The sequence below is a fragment of the Nymphaea colorata genome, chromosome 1, assembly GCF_008831285.2.
Source record: "Nymphaea colorata isolate Beijing-Zhang1983 chromosome 1, ASM883128v2, whole genome shotgun sequence".
Lineage (NCBI taxonomy): Eukaryota > Viridiplantae > Streptophyta > Magnoliopsida > Nymphaeales > Nymphaeaceae > Nymphaea > Nymphaea colorata.
Window position 1 is genome coordinate 24,860,983 of NC_045138.2, and position 20,691 is coordinate 24,881,673.

Sequence of the window (20,691 nt, forward strand, 5' to 3'; positions counted from 1 at the left end):
ATGAAATTAAGGCCTTCATGTCTTGTGCTCTAACGAGAGATGAAAAAATTCTAAAATTTTGAAATTATAATTCAATTCCATAAGATGAAATTACGAGAGTCAATATTCTTTGTTTTATAATACAACTCTCTTTTTATCACCACTGACCGTTTTAATTCTATAATTCAATATTTCCGGCTTCACCAAATATGTAAGTGTCTAAGAAACTTCAAAAATATTGCACCCATGTATCTTCTGAATCTGATGAAGTGAAACGTTCTTCGTCTTAAATTATTTATTGGGAAAAAGTATTCTACCATCCGTGCCTGCCAAGGAATCATGGTGTTAGATTGGGCAAGTTTTCTCGTGCAGTCTGCCCACAAGGAAAGGAGGAGGAAATTTCTTTTGCAACTTCCCCTAATGACATCATTCGTGCCCTTTGCAGCCGCTCCTCCTCCTTGTTTCTCTCCGAAGCTTGATGTCTTTCCGACGGTCGGAGATCCAGTCACTAGGAGCAAGTGGAGTTCTTAAAGCGTGCTTTGACCTTGAATTTGTCCTCCGTTAATGGGGGTACTGTCTCCTATCAGACTGTAGAAATGGGGATGCAATCAGAGGACTCATTCACTAGATTAACGGGTTTCAATTCATCAGAAGAGAATGGTGTTAATCGGGTGCACACTGAAAAGAGAACAAGTGCCAACACTCGCTAAAAAACTTGTTTCAAATTTCAGAGAATAGCAAAACCTGCACATTGTTCTTTGTCTTTGACCCTTGATTGTGGAGATCGTCATGATTCTTATCTCTCTGGTTCCACTTTCTTTTTCGTTTCTGCATCACAGAAGAAGAAAAAATTAAACCCTGGTCAAGGTCTTCAAGATGAGAACAAACTGGCGACAACTACGAAGTGACAGAACGAAGACTTGATGAAAGGACTTCATGAAAGGACCTTCTCCTCAGACACTTTAGAATTTATATAATAGGAAAAAATAGCGTGGCCCTTTTCCAAAGTTGAATTTGTCAACTTGGTTTGTTTTTTCAATAAAATAGTTTCCGGTTGTTCTAAACAAATGCCAACCCAATTCATTTCTGTTTTAAGAAAAATTGACAAGATATTTTATGGTAGATGTCAACTTCCTGTTTAAGGTATTGTCCGAAGGCTCAACAGTGTTCTTGTTGCCCGGAAGTGCGCCTTTTCTCTTGATCGTGAAAAGCATGAACCACGTCCTATGTCTGTCTCGGCATAATCTGGTCCGCCTCTCCTTAATTCAGCTTGCCTGACAAATGTAAAGGAAAAGAAGGGAAAATACTCGATCTCCCTCTCTAAACAAGCGGCCCGCCCCAGCCTCAGGAAATGTCGATTCAAGGCCATATCCTGGAGGTGAGAGGTACCATGAACAATCTAATTTGTCCAACTTCCGTTCATCAAATCCTGATGGCTTCCACTATCTGGCTACTCTGTAAACCATTTGATTTATGAACGTTTTGCAGTTGAATTTGGTGTCAATTTCAAGCAGAGCGGAGCATACGTATGCATTATCTACAACAATGAAGTATATCAGACCTCCATAGCTAAAGGTCGCAAACTACTTTTCCCACCCCATTGTGCACCAAATTGCATCTGTTCATACTTTTTTCACCTAACAAGCGTCAGTTGAAATCTATCTGGATTGGCCTGAATGGGCTTCTCAGACCCGAATCGACAGAAATATGTTGCAGCAGGTGCATGCACCAATTTGGGTTGCTGATATTGTTCTTCATGATGATGTATTGTTGTCATCTGATAAACAACGGTCTATTGTTTCCAATTGATTGAGCTTTCTCAGTCATTGTTTGCTCTATTTTCATAATCCTTTTAAGCAACTTCTCAATTCTCTAGAAATGATTTCTTAGAGGCGGATAAAGTAGTAAGCATCACTCTGGTTAGATCAGCCAAAATTTCATAGATATGTGCAGAATTCATGCAGTGCCATCTCATCATCTGACAGATGGAGGTACCAGCCCGAGGTTTCACGAGAACATCAGAATTCCTCTTGTGGATGGCCTCCGGGAATTATCAATTGTGGTTCGCAGAAGAGGTTACTTTGCTGAAGAGGTCATTGCAACGGGAAAGTAATTCTCACCCCCTCAAAGCTAATAATTCCATCAAACTTAACTTGCTCGATCGGATATAACAGTGTGAGTTCAATAATTTCCTGGCTGATCAGGGTTCAACTAGATGAGGTGCTAAGAGAAGGCAAGGATCACTCACTTTGGCCCCTACAGTATCAGTGCAGACGGTAAATCATCTTTCGTTTCAAAGACTGTGTAAATGGTTCAATTACTGAAGCTTGGAACGGGAATTGCCATGAATTCATCCTTGGCTCTTCCAGCCTTCATATCAGGAGTGTAATGGAAACTCTTAAACTTGGATGGTACCCATTTCAAGTTGCCTCTCTGTTTCTGGATCCAGTATTTTGATCATCTCTTACACCAGCCATTTAGCAAACAGATCATAGGCATAGGCTTTTGTTTCATCAATGCTGAAACGATGTTAAGAAGTAGTTGTTAGCAACAAAATTCACTGAACAGTAAGCACTTACATTGCATTTAGAGGAACAACAAAATTCACTGAACAGTAAGCACTTACATTGCATTTAGAGGAAGATGGAGGAGTTTGGCCTTCTACTTAATTGTGCAGCTTTTGTCAAAATTATTCTCGCCTATTTTGCAGCAGAAGGTCTGATGAATTCATTTTCTTCTCCTCTCATTGAACAGAACCGGTGCCACTAGATCAGGAGGTCAGATAAAGCTGGCAATGGAATACGAAAGGCCCAGAGTAATTTAGTTTATCCCTTTGCTTGTTAAAAGTTTCTTTTTCTTTCTTCTTTTCCTCTTCTATGAAAGCATCAATAACTTTAATATTGTGAACTCTTGCAGGTAACTGCAACTCCATGCCCTCAAGCGCCAGCAGCAGGATCAGGCTTCCATCCTCATGGCCGACCTGATTTTTATCCGTCAACGGAGTTTCCTCCACCAACTCCTCCTCCAAGATATGTACACCCATCATTTCACAGTCATCCTGATTACCATTATTCATATCATGCACCACCTAGCCCGCAGCCTCCCTCAGCCCCTGGTTCCTCTGCATATTCAGGTAATTTCCTTTCATACTGTTACATTTTCTCTTTTCTTTCTTCGAATCTAGTGATTGGTCACAAAATTGTTGCTAAACTGATTATGATCTATTCGACGTGATGGTCTGGTCATGATTTGCTTGGACCAATACATACAAGAAGGAATTTTAAAATGGGTGTGACGTTTTAGGGTATGAAAATAAGGGATGAGGAGAGCCCACTGATTTGAATTTGTCAAATGTCATCAACTTCAATTTGGTGACAGATACAAGTATATGCCCTTATCATATATGTACATGTATGAATACTCCAATCATATACACAAGTATTTACTCTTATCAATATATATCTCTATGGTAACTCTTAATGATATATACAAGTATTACTCTACACGAAGTGTTAGCTACAGAGTTTGGGGATATATATATATATATATATATATATATATATAGTCAGAAAAAATGCATTCCTTTAAAAAAATACCAAACTATTTTTTTTTTATTTCTAATTTTTTTATTTGTTGTAAATCTTCTTATATTTTGACATTTATGCTATTAGTTTCTCAGTTATTTTATTTTTCCTTATTTCTAATTTTTGTTAATTTTTAATTTTTTGAAAATTTACCTTTTATATATATATATATATATATATATATAAACCTGAACAGGTCGGATACTCGATGGGTACCCAGTACCTGACTCGATTGGGGTTTAGACTCGAGCCTGAAAAATGGGCACCGGGATATTTTTAATACTATTTTTATTGATTATATATAATTATAATAATGTATTATAATTAATTCCATTTATATATAATTTTATATTAAATATATATATTTTTAAATTTTTATCAAGCCACCGTTACGAGCTGCAGCTTGACCCGATGTCCAAGCCTCTCTCTCTCTCTCTCTCTCTCTCTCTCTCTCTATATATATATATATATATATATATATATATATATATATCGAAGATCGTGGAATCTAACTCTTTGTTTTCGTAAAATGCAGGATATTACTATGGCCACTGCCGCCAAGGATGATGACCTGTGTCCTGGTTTCTTTCGATATTTACCTTTTTTTTTTTGGTTATCCATTTCTTGGGTACCAATATTTATCAAACTACGTGTAAAATGAGACCCTCCCCTTCAAGGATGTGGAGTGTTTGTCTGTATGTCCACAATCGTCTGTTTTTTTTTTTCAGAATGAATTGATAATGGATTTGTTCTTTCTCTATCTTTCATAGTGCAGTTTTCTTCGAAAAGAATTATTTGGACTATGTATAAATCATGCTAACAGATACAGTATTCCTCTAACTGTTCTTAATATCAGATGGGGAGAGAAAGGCACTTAAATTGCTCGGTTCGAGTGGTATAGCCATTAGAATTTAAGACTTGATATCTAATAAGACTCAGATTCAATTTTAAACAAATATCCCACAGGATTTAGATTGGAACTCAGTATCCTATATCTAACGTGCATACAAGTTAAGAATCGGTTATTAACATTTCATAATGGGGTTAGGACTTGGTTGCGTATCAAAGATTCAAAGGTCGGATATAGATTCAGATGTGAAAATAAAAGGCAGATTTGGATCGGATTCATATTGAAAATTTAAAAATCGAATTCAGATATGGCATGGACTTTTCTTCCTTCATATTTCGATCTAAATATGTGGTCACCTGATGAACCAGATATACTAAGGGGCACATGCATCTAATTCGAATGTTGACATCCCCAACAGTCTAATATATGTTCACGGGAGGATTGGTCATAAATCCGCGGTTCTCAAAGTCGTATGAGGAAATCCACCACCATACCCTTGCCCCTACTCAGATTTTTAGACATTCAAAAATTTATATTTAAATTATAAACATTTTAGTTTAACATATATAGAAATTTGTAAAATTCTATCTAAAATTTAAAACTATAGTTCGTTAAAAATTCCAACTGCTTCAAGTCAATTGCCCAATACATATTTTCTGATGTAAGCTAGGTTTTTGACCTTGATCGAGCTAATTAAAGTGGCTTGAATATTTGAGCAAGCACATTAAACTTCTCGGCAATACCAAGTTAAGCTTCTTGAATTTTCTAAAATATATTTGAACTCGTCAACTTCATTGACCCTTGTGAACAGCACCCTTGCTTGATCTCGGATGAATCAAGGCCTTGGTATTTCAGTTCTGAGCCACCTTCTTGAAGCTCTTATTGAGAAGGAAAACTTTTAGTCAAATTTCAAGGTCTAGGAAAACTTCCCTCTCATTGACATAACATCTCAGCCGAAACACACAGTTTTAAGAATTTTTGCTCTGCTAAAACGCGAAACAGGAGGAGCACAGTCTGCAAATCCTCCGCTGGAGTCTCCTTCCACGTAGCAGTCGCCGTGATATATATAACTTCTCAGAGAATCAAATCGCCTCTTTATATATCTCTATTCTCCCGCAGCACCACCTTCGAAAAAACAAAGATTCAAAACCTGTTTCAGGGAGCCCCTTTCCATCGTTAATGGCGATGGCAGATGTTCAAGGCCGAACGCTCGAGGTCTCAGGTGAAACTGCTATTAATTCTTTACAGTTCACATCTTCCTTTTCATGCAGCAAAATTTTCTTGTCTTACTTTTTTTTTCTTCAGATTCCTCATATCATCCCCTTCCTCTTACCATAATCATCATTTGAGGCTCTGTTTTTCTTTTTGTAAACATGAATCTTTCAGTCATCGGTTGGAGAGACACATCAGCTAACACACATGGCTACCATCTTTACGCCGTAGTTCGATACGGCAACAAAAGTTGCAGCACGAGGACTTGCAAAGGTAAGTGGCCATAGAACTGGAGATCTTGAGAAAAGGTTGATGCGTTTCAGAATTGAACTCTCTGGTGCCCTTTTGCTCTGCATTTTGGCTTATAGATTTCAGATGATCTTATGATTCTATTGGATCACATGTACAGCCACAAGGACACAGGAAACTAAATAAAATGTGAAGGTGAAGATTAGCCTCTTGATTGTTACAGGTGGACGGACGGACGCGGCATTCAACGACAACTTAAAATTTCAATTCATTGAAGGTGTCCATGAGGTTGATATTGCAGTCTGGAAGAAGAGTACATGGGGGAAGGATAGGCTTGTTGCCTTTAGAAAGTATGTAGAGTCCAACTTCGGTTGATTTTTTCAGTTTCTACATGCAAGAAAAAGTACTTGAAGAAAAGAATAACAAGTCCTGAATTGAGAATATCTGAGATTTAAAAAGTTTGGTTTTGTGCTTCTTGTGTATAGGATCGATTTGGAAGATCAAATGCTTGGTGGTTGGAAAAGCAGAAAGATGTGGCAGCTGCATTATCAGCCCAAGTATATACGAATTTACCATAGCTTGATCCTTGTTAGCATTCTATTGTTCAAGCTGATCTTGTTCTTCAGCATTAATTACAGAACAATCGTGTGAAATCGGAACTGTGTCTAGTCACAAACATGTTCGATCTTAATGTCTATAGATCTGCCTATTGTGATTTAAGCCAACCCTGCAACATATTTCCTGTGGATCATTTTCAATCACATAGTTACGCATCTGCTATATATATATACCTTGTCAACTGACGCCATCTTTGGGAAGACAGGCATGGAGCAGATATCAAGAATGCAGGGGAAGTATATTTGGAAATAAACTGTCCATTAGCTCAGGTAAACTCTTTTAGAACTGAATTTGGATTTGTCTGTTTACTATTTTTTCTGCTGGTCAGACTGACCCTCTTCTTCTCTTTTCCCCTTTAACCAAACAGACACAGAACGTCATGCTGTCTCCTTCTGCACCGTATGGCTATCCTTATGGGCAATCTTCTTATTCTACAGAAAAGCCTCCAGGTAAACTGTAATTTTATCATTCAAGTTACAAATTCAAAGAGAGAGAGAAAGAGATCTAGAGAGAGAGAGAGAGAGAGAGTCCCATGCTTTGATGTATAACAAAACCTCTATCAATCAGATTTCTTGAAACTGTAATAGAATTACATGACAGAAGGAAAACGGTGAGTAAATGAGATTGTATCCGACCTCCCAAATTCCCAAGTCGAATCGGGGGGTCAATGGTGACTTATTGACCCCAAGTGCATGCAACTGATTATTGAAAGAGTCAATTCTGTATTGGCTGATTGCATTGTTCTAATCTGCTGGAGATCACAGACAATATTTACCTGTATTTACTCCTTATAGATATAAAAGAAATTACAATAATAACTTATTGGCAATAAACTAATCTAACGACACATACTTATAACCGGTTGTTAATATTTTTTCATAGTAGCGCTTATATAGTATAGATATTTTATTGGATCAACTTGGTATCTGTTTCTTATTTTCTATGTACATATGTTGAATACTTTTTCAACTTGTTGTCAGCAATTTTTATGACCTGACCCAATTGAATCACCGATTGTCAAGTGGTTAAACACCAGGTAGTCATATGACTCGAGTTAATCTTGATTTGCAGGTTTAATTAATTGCCAATTTTAAATTAAATCACTGACCACTTTTTATTCTCATGATGTACTCCTGTGGAATTGGCATTCGATTTGTAGGAACCATAAGCTTGAATTTAACAAGGTCAGTGAAATTCTGTAAAAACTGCCGACTTACAGTTTGAATTTGAATTCAATGTTAGGTTGTTGATGCGGATGAATAATCAAAGCTCGAGGCTTGACTAGTATGTATAACGTTGCTTTTGATGATGCACCTTAAGTTGGCGTCATCTCCGCATATCAGTTACCAAGACAGTGTGCGGCTATGTGATTGACTAGATATTTTTTCGTATATGGCTTGCACATTGTTGGTTCATTATTAATCCATCAGTTTAAATATTTGTACACTGAGTTTCAAGCTCATGGTATTATAAGGATTGTTTTCGTGTATATTTTTTTGCATCGCTGAAGTGTACTTTGTAGAACTTATGTTCCAAGTTGAAGTATTTAAGTGTTTGTCTCATGTATGCAAGTTCTAACTGGTGGATCTCCGCTTCGAATTTGGCGTGTTAGTATAGACTAGAAGCATTTGCCAAATGCTCACTACAACTAATTTAATATGAAACGTATTTAGTTTAAGTTGTTTCTATGAAAACTGTTGAGTTTTGGTTTCTTCTTGAACAGAAACCTCATTTAAATTTAATAAATGTTCTTTACCAATTTATTATTAAGAGCATAACTCTAAAGTTGGATTTTTTTTTTTTTTGTAAAAAAAACTTTGTCAACCTATTATTCCTCATTCGGGAGGGATGTAACAGCTAGAGGGGCCGGGGACCCCACCCAAAATCAACGTACAAATTTTCTTCTGGGTTCACCTTCTTGCTATATATTCTTAAACGAAGGCCTTATTTTTTGTTTTTCTTATACCTGGTCGAAATAAAAAGGGTTTTCAATAGTTGAACCACGTCGTGTTCAAACATGCATGAACATCGACTCTTCTCCTAAATTGCGTGCATTTGTGAGATATGTTCATTTCTAAATCTAGTAAAATTGGTGGAAACCAGTTGAACAAAAAACCAAATCATTTAAATGCAATGCTTAAACCGTGTGTGTGTGTGTGTGTTTTTTTTTGCAATGTAACCATGATATGGTCTTAAGAATAATCCAATGTAACGTATTAAACTAATTTTGTGAGGTTGTGTTAGGAACAACACACAAAACTCTCCTCTCGCACTCTCAAGAGGGGGATAGAAGCAACAAGAAAGAAGACAAAGATCTACGTGGTACGGAGCAGTAATTTTTTACGTCAACGGTCGCACAGATTTTTCACTATTCACTTTCAGATGAACACAGACACTCTCAGAGAAAAGACCAAAGAAGAAACTATGGCCCCCCCTCACAACATAAGGATTAAGGCAAAACCCGCATTTGGATCCGCGGTATTGCATAAGAGTGTCCAGTATGGATCAAGTTCCATACACCAACAGGCTGATGTGGGCGACTGCTAGGGATGTCAATTTATTCGATTTGAATCGGATATCCGATCGATCCGATCCGAAAAAATCGGATATGGATAAAAATTTAATATCCGATTAAGAAATCGGATCGGATTCGGATTTAATAAATGACATCCGATCGGATTCGGATACGGATTCAGATATACATGAATATCGGATCGGATACGGATTCGGATCGGATTCATTTTTAGACAAATATCCTCTATCTAATACTTGAAAAATGGCAAAATCTGGTTCAAAATTCGGATTCGGATTGGAATATAAATATAAAAATCAGATTCGGATCGGATTCAGATTGTAAAATCGGATTCGGATTCAGATATGACTTTGCTTTATTTGAATTCGAATCCGAATCCAAATCCAGATATATGAATATCTGAAAAAGCGGATATGGTTAAAGATGTATCCGATCCGAATCCGATCCGTTGACATCCCTAGCGACTGCCCACACCAACCACAATGTGGCTACTACGCCACTGCTCAGGGCCGACTTGGTCAACAGTCCGTTTAAGAGCCAGCCTGCTGTTAATTCATGTTTTTTGGTTCGGCCCATGCCGAAGACTTGATTGACTCGAACGTGTCGACCCTGCCATGCCTTCTTCTGCATCACGTAATGGTCACCTACGAGCCGAAGAATTTGGGCATCTAATTCAAACAGAGGGACAAATATCAAGTAACTCAAGTGTCTTCACTTCTTAAATCAGTCAGTCAGTGCGCTTGATGGATTGTTCCAGAGAGAGAAAAGGATCATGGCGCCCTAAAGGCACAAGAATACTCACTCATATTACCTGTTATTCAGTTTTAGTTGGTGAAAAAAAGAAAATCAAATATGAAATTCCAACCAACCTACTTTTTTTCATCTATTTACAGAAAAAATGTACTATAAACAATTATGAATTAACCCGTTGTTGTCGAATCAATCTTAGGTTAGCCAAGCGAAACAATAATTCGTATTTTCAATCCATAAAACTGAGAGAAAACGTTTTTATTATTTTAAGAAAAATTTGCATAAATATATTCAACTTTGAATGGGTAACGTAAACACATTTACATCTAAATAACTTTCGTTTAAATGCTTGAATCAAAACAAGAAAGAAGTGGTCAAATGACCAGTCTTCCTTCATCTAATGTTTTTCCCTGAAGAAATGGTCCTAACTGCACTTGTGATTGCACATCCATTTCCCAGCCGTCTAGAGAAAGATGATACAGGTGAATAATTTCAGAACCGCTTAGAAACTACAAAAATTTCATAGGTAATGTTTTAACAGTAAAAAAAAAAAAAAATTGTCCCAGCATTAAAGTTCCGCTTGTTTAGGTAGGTGGATCTTTAATCATCTGCCTGCCGAAGGCGTGTGGAAGGGAGGAGGGGCAGAGCTGGCAGGGGGCCGGTATGGCCATGGCCCCTCTCCTCTTCAAAGCTTTAGAAATTCAACATTTTACATTTAAATTAAAAAAAAAATCATCAGTTTGATCTATATAAGATTTGTATAAAAATTATACTTCAGCTTCTATTAAAATTGACCATTTGAAACTATAGTTCGGTCCTCAAATTCCGAGCTTTGCTCCTGAAAAGAGGAAGGAGTCAAAGAAGAGATGAGGAAGGGAAAGGGGACAGAAGAGACAGGGAAGGGGGACAGAAGAGAAGAGATAAGGAAAGGGAAGGGAAAGGACATAGAAAAGGCTCTATTTTAGGCTCTATTATTTGAGGCTCTATTTTACTTTTTAAGTTTTTATAAACATGAATCTTTCAGTCACCGGTTGGAGGTACGCATCACCTATCGCACAGCACTTCCGTCTCTACGCCCAAGTTCGATATGGCCACAACAATCAAAAAAGAACGAGAACATGCCAAGGTAAGCGGCCTTAGAACAGGAGATCTTGAGAAAAGGTTGATGGGTTTCAGAATTGAACCCTCGGCTCCCCTTTGGCTCTGCACTTTGGCTTACACATTTCAGATGTTATTGTGATTCTATTGTATCACACCTACAATCACAAAGAGACAGGAAACGAAATAAAATGTGAAGGTGAAGATTAACCTCTTGATTGTTGCAGGTGGAACGAGGGACGCACCGATCAACGGCGACCTCATATTTCAAATGATTGAAGATCTCCACGAGTTTGATATTAACATCTGGAGGAAGAGCAGATTGGGGAGTGTCCGGAAGGACAAGCTTATTGCTTTCGGAAGGTATGTATTCGTTATAATCCAATTTCGGTTGACCTCTCGGTTTCTAAATACAAGGAAATAGTATTTGAGAGACCCGCAGTCCAAGAAAAGAATAATAAGTCCTGAATTGACGACATCTGAGACTAATTTTGTTTACATTTGGTTTTGTGCTTTTTTGTGTATAGGATTCGTTTGGATGATCAGGTTCTTGGCGGCAGGCAAAGCATAAAAACGTGGCAACTGCAACGTCCGCCCCAGTATATACAAATTCCCCATAGCTCGATCTTAGTTAGCTTTCTATTGTTCAAGCTGATCTTAGATAACACATGGAAGTCCTTCATTAACTACAGATCAATCGTGTAACTCTGAACTGTGTTCAGTCAGAACCATGTTCAATTTTAATCTATATGAATCTGCCTATTGTGATTTATATTTCCTGTGGATCACTCTTTAAGTCACAAAATTACGTATCTGCTATACATACATTGTCAACTGACCCTATCTTTGTGGAGACAGCAAAGGAGCAGATATTGCAGGTGAAGTAAACTTGGTAATAAGCTGTCCGTTAGTTCAGCCTGTTCAGGTAAATTCTTTTAGAAGTGAACCTGGACTTGTCTGTTGTACAAATTTTTTCTTCTGCTCATACCGATGCTCTTCTTCTCTTTTCCCCCTTGTAACCAAACCCCCACAGAACGTTCCGCCGTCTCCTTCTGCACCGTATGGCTATCCTCATCGTTAATCTTCTGAATCCTACAGAAAAGCCTCCAGGTAAACTGTAATTTTGGCATTTCAAGTTGCAAATTCAGAGAGAGATAGAGTAAGCGATCTGGAGAGGAGAGACAGAGAGAGGCTCTCATGTTTTGATGTATATAAGAAAACCTCTATCTATCAGATTTCGTGAAACTGTAACGAAATTACAACACCCAAGTAAAGCCGTGAGTAAATGAAACTGTGTCTGACCTCCAAGATTCCCAAGTCGAATTGGATCACCAAGGGAACGTGTCAACGGTGAATTAAAAGAGTCAATTCTGGAGGCTGATCGAATTGGTCTAATCGGCTGAAGATCACCTGCATTAGCCTGGCCAATTCAACACCAGTATTTACTCATTATCAATGTAAAAAGAAATTACATTTAGTAGTAACTGATTGGAAATTAACTAATTTGACACATACTTATAACTGGTTGTTAAAATATCTTTTTCATGGTTGTGCTCATAAACTACAGATATGTTATTCTATCTGCTTGTCAGCTATTTGTTATTTTCTATATACATTTGTTGGATACTCTTTCAACTACTAGAAATTTTTATGACCTGACCCACACCCAATTGTCAACTCTTTAACACGCTACCTAGTAGTTATATGACTCAAGTTTATTTTGATTTACGGGTTTAATTAATTGCCAATTTTGAGTCAAAATACTGATCACTATTTTTTCTCGTGATGCATTACTATGAAATTGGCAACATTTTCAAGAAAGTTGTACTTAATTCCATTTCTAGGTACCATAAGTTTATTAGATCAATTTGGCTGTCAAAAAAGGACATTCAGCTTTTGTTTCTAACACTAGAAAACCATGACCCAGTTGCAAACCATAACCTGGTTGCACCCGGCAGCATATAACTTCAAGGGTTGTGTTTGGTAACAGGAACAATGTCCAAAGAAATAGTGTTCTATGAATATGTCACAAAAATTAGGATAGGTACATAGAACGCAGTGTTCCTGTTGCCACACAAGACCCCTAAGCGCAGCATAACTCTAGCCCCTCTCTAGGTTAATACCTACTAAAGTGTGACCATGGAACTTGAACTGCCTTCTTGTAAAAGTTTGTCCCTGTTCCATGGATACCATTGGGTGTTTAAGAAGGTTGCTGGAATTCTGTGGAAACTGCCCACTTATAGTTTAAATTCAATGTTAGGTCGTTGATGGGAACCGAAGGTGGATGAATCATGGAAGCTCAAGGCTTGATCACCACGTATGCCGTTGCATTCGGATGGTGCACCTTATGTTGGAGTCGTCCCCGCAGTTCAGTACGTATGTGTAGTTTGTTGACTACGTATTTCTGTATATGGCTTTCACATTGTTGGTTTCTTATTAATCCGTCAATTTAAATATTTGTAAGATAAGTTTCAAGGTCATGGTATTGTAATGATTGTTTTCATGTATATTTCTACATCGTTGAAATGTGCTATATTGAACTTATGTAATTATGTTCCAAGCTGCAGTGTAGAATTGTTTATCTCACGTATACAAGTTCTATAAAGTGGATCTCCACGTAGAATTTGGTGTTTTAGTATAGACAACTAGTATAGGGGAAAGTTATTTAATGTAGAAACATATGCCAACATGTTGTTTGCTAACACTAATTTAATGAAATATATTCAAGCTCTTTCAAAGAAAATTATTGATTTTTTACTATTAAAATTTTGAGGTTATAAGAGTGATTTCTTGATGAACAGAAAACTCATTTAAATTCAATAAATGTTCTTTACCAATTCATTCTTAAGAGCATATCTCTAAAATTGGATTTAAAAAAAAAAAAAATTGTGAAACTGTTTCTAGCCATTTGGGAGGGACTCATGATAACAGCTAGAGGGGCTGGGGACCCCATTTAATACCAATGGTTCCACATCCAAATTGTGGTGGGGGGCTAACTTTCTTGGTACATATTCTTAAATGGAGGCCTTTTTTTTGTTTTTCTCACACCTTGTCAAAATAAAAAGGTTTTCAAGAGTTGAACGACGTCTATATGAACATCGACTCTTTCCTTCTAATGCTGCGTTGCTTTCCTTTGTCAAGGAGCGAAAGTTATATATATATATACACAGGCATCTACTTTATATATATACACACGCATCTAATCTGCACCGATTTAGGAACCTCAAATCTGGGCCGTTCGATTTCGATTCGAACTACTCAGATATTTCTCAAATCTTTCTTTTTTGCAAAGAGAAACCCAGATAGCTCCTCTCCTGCCATTGCTTAGGGCCTCCTGATCGGTGTTGACAGGGGAAGCTCTCTCTTTTAAGAAGATGGGTGAGAGGATTTCACTAGGAGAGAGAGAGGAAGAGAGGGGAGATCCTTGGTGTGATTTGTAATAGGATGGCCCAAATTTAATGTCTGCTTATACAAGGTTCTTCCATAAGTATTTAAACTCAAACGAATTAATTATCCTAGTTTCAAGTTTTACAAGAAAATAAAATATAGACTACAACTGTTTTATCAAAAGAAGCCAAGTCAATTAGATGCAAATGTGTATACAAAATAAAGAACAAGTCTAATGGATTTATAGAACATTGCAAGGTCAGGTTGGTTGCCAAAGGTTATTCACAATAAGAGGGTCTAGACTTGAACAGGACTTTTGCCTCAAGTGCAAAAATGGTAATGGTTCGTACACTGTTTTCCATTGCTGCTAGCCGTGATTGGATTATGTGCCAGATGGATGTGAACAATGCATTCCTACATGAGAATCTACATGAAGAAGTATATATACAAGTGTATGCAAGTTACATAAGTTTTTATATGGACTAAAACAGTTCCCAAGAAATTGGTTCCATAAATTGTCAGCGGCCCTTAAAAGAATTCAGATTCATTCAATTGAAAGCAGATCATTCTCTATTTACATATAAAATAAAAATTATATTTCTTTTTGTTCTAGGAGATGTTGATGATTTAATTGTTGCAGGGAACAAAGAAGATAAAAATTTCACATGAAAGACTTAGGCAAGCCGAAGTATTTTTTGGGATTGAAATTGTACCATCTAACAAAGATATTTATTTATCTCAATAGAAATATACATTGGATATTATACATGAGACAGACTTACTTGGAGCAAAATCGATGGAATTTCTAATGGAGCAGTGACACAGGTTGGAAGTTGATCAGGAAGAGCTCATTAAAAATCCTACATCTTATCGCTATTTAGTTGAGAGTTTAATTTATCTTAGTATTACATGGCCCAACATACAATTTGCAGTCCATGTGTTGAGCTGCTTCGCCTTCATGCAGCAGCCATGTCTCCCACATCTCCATGCAGTTCTCGTACTTGTTTGCTATCTCAAGTTCATAGCAGCTAAGCATATTTTGTGACTCCGATTAGGAGGCATGTAACAAACACAACATTTAGTCACTGGCTACTGTGTGTTCCTCCGGTTTAATTCCAATTTCTTGGAAAACTAAGAAACAGCAAACAATCTCTAGGTCTTCTGCAAAAGCTGAATACAGGGCAATGGCAAATGTAGTATGTGAAGCAACATTGTTAAGAAACTTGTTGGATGATTTCCAAGTAATTCATCCTTCCACCGTTACAGTTTATTGCATAATCAGGCAGCCTTATATATTGCCGCAAACCAATTTTTTATGAGCCCACAAAGCTTATTGAACTGAATTGTCATGTTATACGAGGAAAACTTCTACAAGGCACAATTCGAACATGCTATGTTAGAAGCAAAGATTAGTTGGCTGATTTGTTTACTAAAGCTTTTCAACTAAATTGTTTACTAAAGCTCTTCAACTAAATCTCTAAGAGCATTGAAAATCTCCACACTCCAGTTTGAGGGGTAGAGTCAGGAGACAAGCATTACACATGATCTCTACACTCGTTCATGACATGATGACCGTTTGCATGAGAGACATTGCATAACATTGGACACGCGTAATCTACTCTATCAAAATGTTGTACAATTTCCTTGAGCATGTGTAACTCTCTTCCGCATGGAAATCATTGATAATGGAAAGGAATTATTGCCTGCTGTATGGTTACCATTCTGAATTATTTGTAGTCGTTATGTGCATGTATTATTTTGTAAGCATTTTCAAAAAGGTAAATAAAATAAAAATAAAAATAAATCTTTTCATTATCATCGCAAACTTTCCTTTCTTCTTGCTGCTCGACTTGTAACAGTTACATTTTTCTCTTTTTCTTTTCACAATCTAGTGATTTGGTAACAAAATTTTTTGCTAAACTGGTTCTCATCTATTCCTCGTGATGGTCTGATTATGATTTCATTGAACCATTTTTCGAATAGGCCAAGCGAAACAATAATTCGTATCTTCAATCCATGAAAGTGAGAGAAAATTGTGGCAGCTGCAACTTGTGATTGCACATGCAGCTCCCAACCTTCTAGAGAAAGAGGATACAACTGACTAATTTCAGAACCGCTTAGAAACCACAAAAATTGTCCCAGCATTAAAGTTCCACTTGTTTGGGTAGGTGGAACTTTAATCAACATAAACTGCCGAAGGCGTGTGGAAGGGAGGAGGGGCAGAGCTGGCAGGGGGGCGGTATGGCCATGGCCCCTCTTCAAAGTTTCAGAAATTCAACATTTTAACATTTAAATTAAAAAAAAAATAGTTTGACCTATATAAAATTTGTAAAAAACTTTATTTCGGTTTTTATTATAAACTATAGGTCGGTCGGTCCTCGTAACAAAAAGTTATGGGCTTTGCTCCTGAAAGGAGGAAAGACTCAAAGAAGAGATGAGGAAGGGAAAGGGGACAGAAGAGACAGGGAAAGGGGGCAGAAGAGATAAGGAAGGGGAAGGGAAAACAGTTCCACCTATTGGATAATTACACCCATCAGTATATGTCGCCTGTCAAAATCCTTGGCGAGCTCCCAATCATGCAAACTAATGTAGCAAACCAGATCGTCTTGTTAATTGGAACTTACTTTCTTGACAACATCCTACTAAACGGCGCCTCTCCAACGTTCAAGTTGTTTATCACATAAAGCAAACTTACGAACCTTTTTTCATTTCAATCTCCAAATTAGTTCAGTATGCTTTGAGTGTGAAGACTTGTCAACGCGAGGAATGCATTCATTCCGTGTATTATTAATCAGCAGGAACAAAATAATGCAGTTCCAACTTGCTCTCTCAATTAAATGCACTTTAGCGACGATTTAGTGACATTTTCCCCTTCTCTGCTCAAACGCGAAACGGGAGAAGTTTATGGAAACTTCACAGAGAATCAAATCGACTCTTTATATATCTCCAGTCTCCTGCAGCACCACCTACGAAAAAACACGGATTCAAAATCTGTATCACAAGTCCCCTTTCAATCGTTAATGACGACGGCAGGGCTTCAGGGCCGAACACTCAAGATCTCAGGTGAAACTGCTATTGTTTGCAGTTCGCACCTTCATGTTCATGCAGCAAACTTTTCTTGTTTTTCCTTCTTCATATTCCTCATATTAGGCCTTTCTTCATTACCATAACTATCATTTTAGGCTGTATTTTACTTTTTATGTTTTTATAAATTATAAACATGAATCTTTCAGTCATCGGTTGGAGGGACACAACAGCTAATACACATAGCCACCATACACATGGCCACCATCTCTACGCCGTAGTTCGATATGGCGACAAAAGTTGCACAACGGGGACATGCAAAGGTAAGCAAACCTTAGAACTGGAGATCTTGAGAAAAGGTTGATGGGTTTCTGAATCGAACTCTCGGGTCCCCTTTTGCTCTGCACTTTGGCTTACACATTTCAGATGTTATTGTGATTCTATTGTATCATATGGACAATCGCAAAGACACAGGAAACGAAATAAAATGTGAAGGTGAAGATTAACCTCTTGATTGTTGCAGGTGGAACGGGGACTGCACCATTCAACGACGAACTCACATTTCAATTCATTGAAGATCGCCACGAGTTTGATGTTGCCGTCTGGAGGAAGAGTAGATTGGGGAAGATCGGGAAGGACAAGCTTATTGCTTTCGGAAAGTATGCATTCTTTGTAATCTAATTTCGGTTGACCTTTTGGGTTTCTAAATGCAACGAAGGAGTATTTGAGAGACCCGCAGTCCAAGAAAAGAATAACAAGTCCTGAATTGACAACATCTGAGGCTAATTTTGTTTACATTTGGTTTTGTGCTTTTTGTGTATAGGATTCGTTTGGATGATCAGGTTCTGGGTGGTAGGCCAAGCAGAAGGACATGGCACCTGCACCATCCGCCCGAGTATGTACGAATTCCCCATAGCTCGATTTTAGTTAGCGTTCTCTTGTTCAATCTGATCTTAGATGGCATATGGAAGTCCTTCAGCATTAACTACAGATCAATCGTGGAACTCTGAACTGTATTCAGTCAAAACCATGTTCAATTTTAATATATATGAATCTGCCTATTGTGATGTATATTTCCTGTGGATCATTCCGAATCACATAATTGCGTATGTGCTATACATACATTGTCAGCTGACCCTATCTTTGTGGAGACAGGCATGGAGCAGATATAAATGCAGGTGAAGTAACTTTGGAAATAAACTGTCCGTTCGTTCAGGTAAATCCTTCTAGAACTGAACTTGGATTTGTCTGTTTACAAATTTTTTCTGCTGCTCATACTGATCATCTTCTTCTCTTTTCTCCTTTATAACCAAATACCCACAGAACGCTCTGCCGCCTCCTGCACCGTATGGCTATCGTCATGGTTAATCTTCTTAATCCTACAGAAAAACCTCCAGGTAAACTGTAATTTTAACCTTTCAAGTTACAAATTCAGAGAGAGATAGAGTAAGCGATCTAGAGAGGAGAGACAGAGAGAGGCTCTCATGTTGTGATGTATAACCAAACCTCCATCTTTCAGATTTCGTGAAGCTGTAATAGAATTACTACACCGAAGTAAAACCGTGAGTAAATGAAACTGTGTCCGACCTCCAAGATTCTCAAGTAAATGGACCTTCGGCTTTTGTTTCTGACACGAGAAAACCACAACCTAGTTGCATCCAGCAGCATATAACTTTATGGGGTGTAGGCACATAGAACACTGTGTTCCTGTTGCCACACAGGACCCCTAAGTGCAACATAACTCTAGCCTCTCTCTAGGTTTATACATACTAAAGTGTGACCATGAAACTTGAACTGCCTTCTTACAAATGCTTGTCACTGTCCCATGGATATCATTGGGTGTTTAAGAAGGTTGGTGAGATTCTGTGGAAACTGCCCACTTACAGTTTAATTCATTTTAGGTCGTTGATGGGAACTGAAGGTGGATGAATCATGGAAGCCGATGGTTTGGTCACTACGAATGCCGTTGCTTTGGATGGTGCACCTTATGTTGGAGTCGTCCCCGCTGTTCAGTTACCAAGACTCTGTAGTTTGTTGACTATGTATTTTTGTAAATGGCTTTCACAATGTTAGTTTCTAAATAATCCGTCAATTTGAATATTTGTGCGATAAGTTTCAAGTTCATGGTATTGTAATGATTTTTTCCATGTATGTTTCTACATCGTGGTTGAAGTGTGCTGTATAGAACTTATGTAATTATGTTCCAAGCTGCAGTGTTGAATTGTTTGTCTCATGTATACAAGTTCTACAAAGTGGATCTCCACGTAGAATTTGGTGTATTAGTATAGAGAGCTAGTACAGGGAAAAGTTATTTAATGTAGAAACATGTGCCAACATCTTTACTTAAACTAATTTAATGAAAGATATTTAAGTTCTTTCAATGAAAACTACTGATTTTTTTTTTTTACTATTAAAATTTTAAGGTTATAAGAGCGATTTCATGATGAATAGAAAGCTCATTAAATGTTCTTTACTAATTCATTCTTAAGAGAACATCTTAAAGTTGGATTAAAAAAAAAAAAAACTGTGAGCCTATTGCTAGCCATTCGGGAGAGACTCAAGATGACAGCTTGAGGGGCTGGGGACCCCATTTAATAGCCAGGGATCCACCGCATCTAAATTTTCGTCCGGGCTAACTTTCTTGGTATATATTCTTAAATGGAGGCCTTACTTTTTGTTTTTCTTATACCTTGTCAAAATAAAAGGGCTTTTAATAGTTGAACGTTTATATGAACACCGACTCTTTCCCCTGTAATGCGTGTCGTCTCATTCCTTTGTCAAGGAGGGAAAGTTTGATATATATATATATATAATATGCACGGATTTGAAAACCTCAAGTCTGGGCTGTTTGATTTTGAATCGAACTATTCAGATCTCTCTCAAATCTTTGTTTTTGCAAAGAAAACCCCTGACAGCTCCTGATCGGCATTGATTGAGGAGAACCCACCGATGCTCTCTGTTGCAAGAAGATGAGAGAGGGTGGGAGGAGTTCATTAGGAGAGAGAAGAAGAGAGGGGAGCCGATAAAATGGAAATATATAACAAAATTTAACAGCCTAGTTTGTAATAAGATGGCCCAAACTTGATGTCTGCTTATACAAGGTTCTTTCATAAAATTTAAACTCAAACTAATTAATTATCCTAGTTTCAAACTAGTTTTTATGAAAAATGAACTGTTCAGTGTGGTCGTGTTATGATTGATAATTTGCAAAAAACAAAATGTCAAAACGTTTGAGGATCAAGCTGGCGCTTCTTTTGTTGTAAGATGTCAGCCAAAACGCATACGACTAAAAAATTTTCTCTTTGCACAAATGAGAAACAGGAGATAGGAAAATCTACGCGAGAATGCTCAAAATTTTTTACAGGTTAAAACACGATTTTCAGTGGAAGAAGACGGCCGTGCTCGTC

The 20,691-nt window shown here is 37.5% G+C and overlaps 2 protein-coding genes across 8 annotated transcripts; both read left to right on the forward strand.

Annotated features, from left to right (window-relative positions):
* The first annotated feature begins 1,247 nt into the window (after window positions 1-1,247).
* LOC116246402 (uncharacterized) lies at window positions 1,248-4,209 on the forward strand. The gene is made up of 7 exons (XM_031618269.2): window positions 1,248-1,364; window positions 1,468-1,554; window positions 1,965-2,088; window positions 2,184-2,255; window positions 2,734-2,794; window positions 2,896-3,112; window positions 4,099-4,209. The coding sequence occupies exons 1-7, from the start codon at window positions 1,331-1,333 to the stop codon at window positions 4,128-4,130; spliced, it is 627 nt and encodes a 208-aa protein (XP_031474129.2). The 5' UTR covers window positions 1,248-1,330; the 3' UTR covers window positions 4,131-4,209.
* Window positions 4,210-5,349: 1,140 nt separating this feature from the next.
* Window positions 5,350-19,557, forward strand: LOC116248336 (uncharacterized). 7 transcript variants are annotated; one of them, XM_031621088.2, is made up of 12 exons: window positions 10,616-10,901; window positions 11,101-11,236; window positions 11,401-11,472; window positions 11,732-11,798; window positions 11,907-11,983; window positions 13,134-13,249; window positions 17,494-17,607; window positions 17,808-17,943; window positions 18,108-18,179; window positions 18,440-18,500; window positions 18,608-18,681; window positions 19,186-19,554. In XM_031621088.2, the coding sequence occupies exons 6-11, from the start codon at window positions 13,165-13,167 to the stop codon at window positions 18,650-18,652; spliced, it is 513 nt and encodes a 170-aa protein (XP_031476948.1). In that variant the 5' UTR covers window positions 10,616-10,901; window positions 11,101-11,236; window positions 11,401-11,472; window positions 11,732-11,798; window positions 11,907-11,983; window positions 13,134-13,164; the 3' UTR covers window positions 18,653-18,681; window positions 19,186-19,554. The 7 variants fall into 7 exon arrangements, with proteins under 7 accessions (XP_049931609.1, XP_031473856.1, XP_049931608.1 ...); XM_050075651.1 differs by having other exon boundaries at window positions 10,614-10,901; window positions 11,401-11,798; XM_050075652.1 differs by lacking the exons at window positions 10,616-10,901; window positions 11,101-11,236; window positions 11,401-11,472; ... (6 more) ...; window positions 18,608-18,681; window positions 19,186-19,554 and adding exons at window positions 5,350-5,635; window positions 5,800-5,898; window positions 6,098-6,224; ... (1 more) ...; window positions 6,698-6,761; window positions 6,860-6,941 and having other exon boundaries at window positions 13,134-13,422.
* Window positions 19,558-20,691: the final 1,134 nt, after the last annotated feature.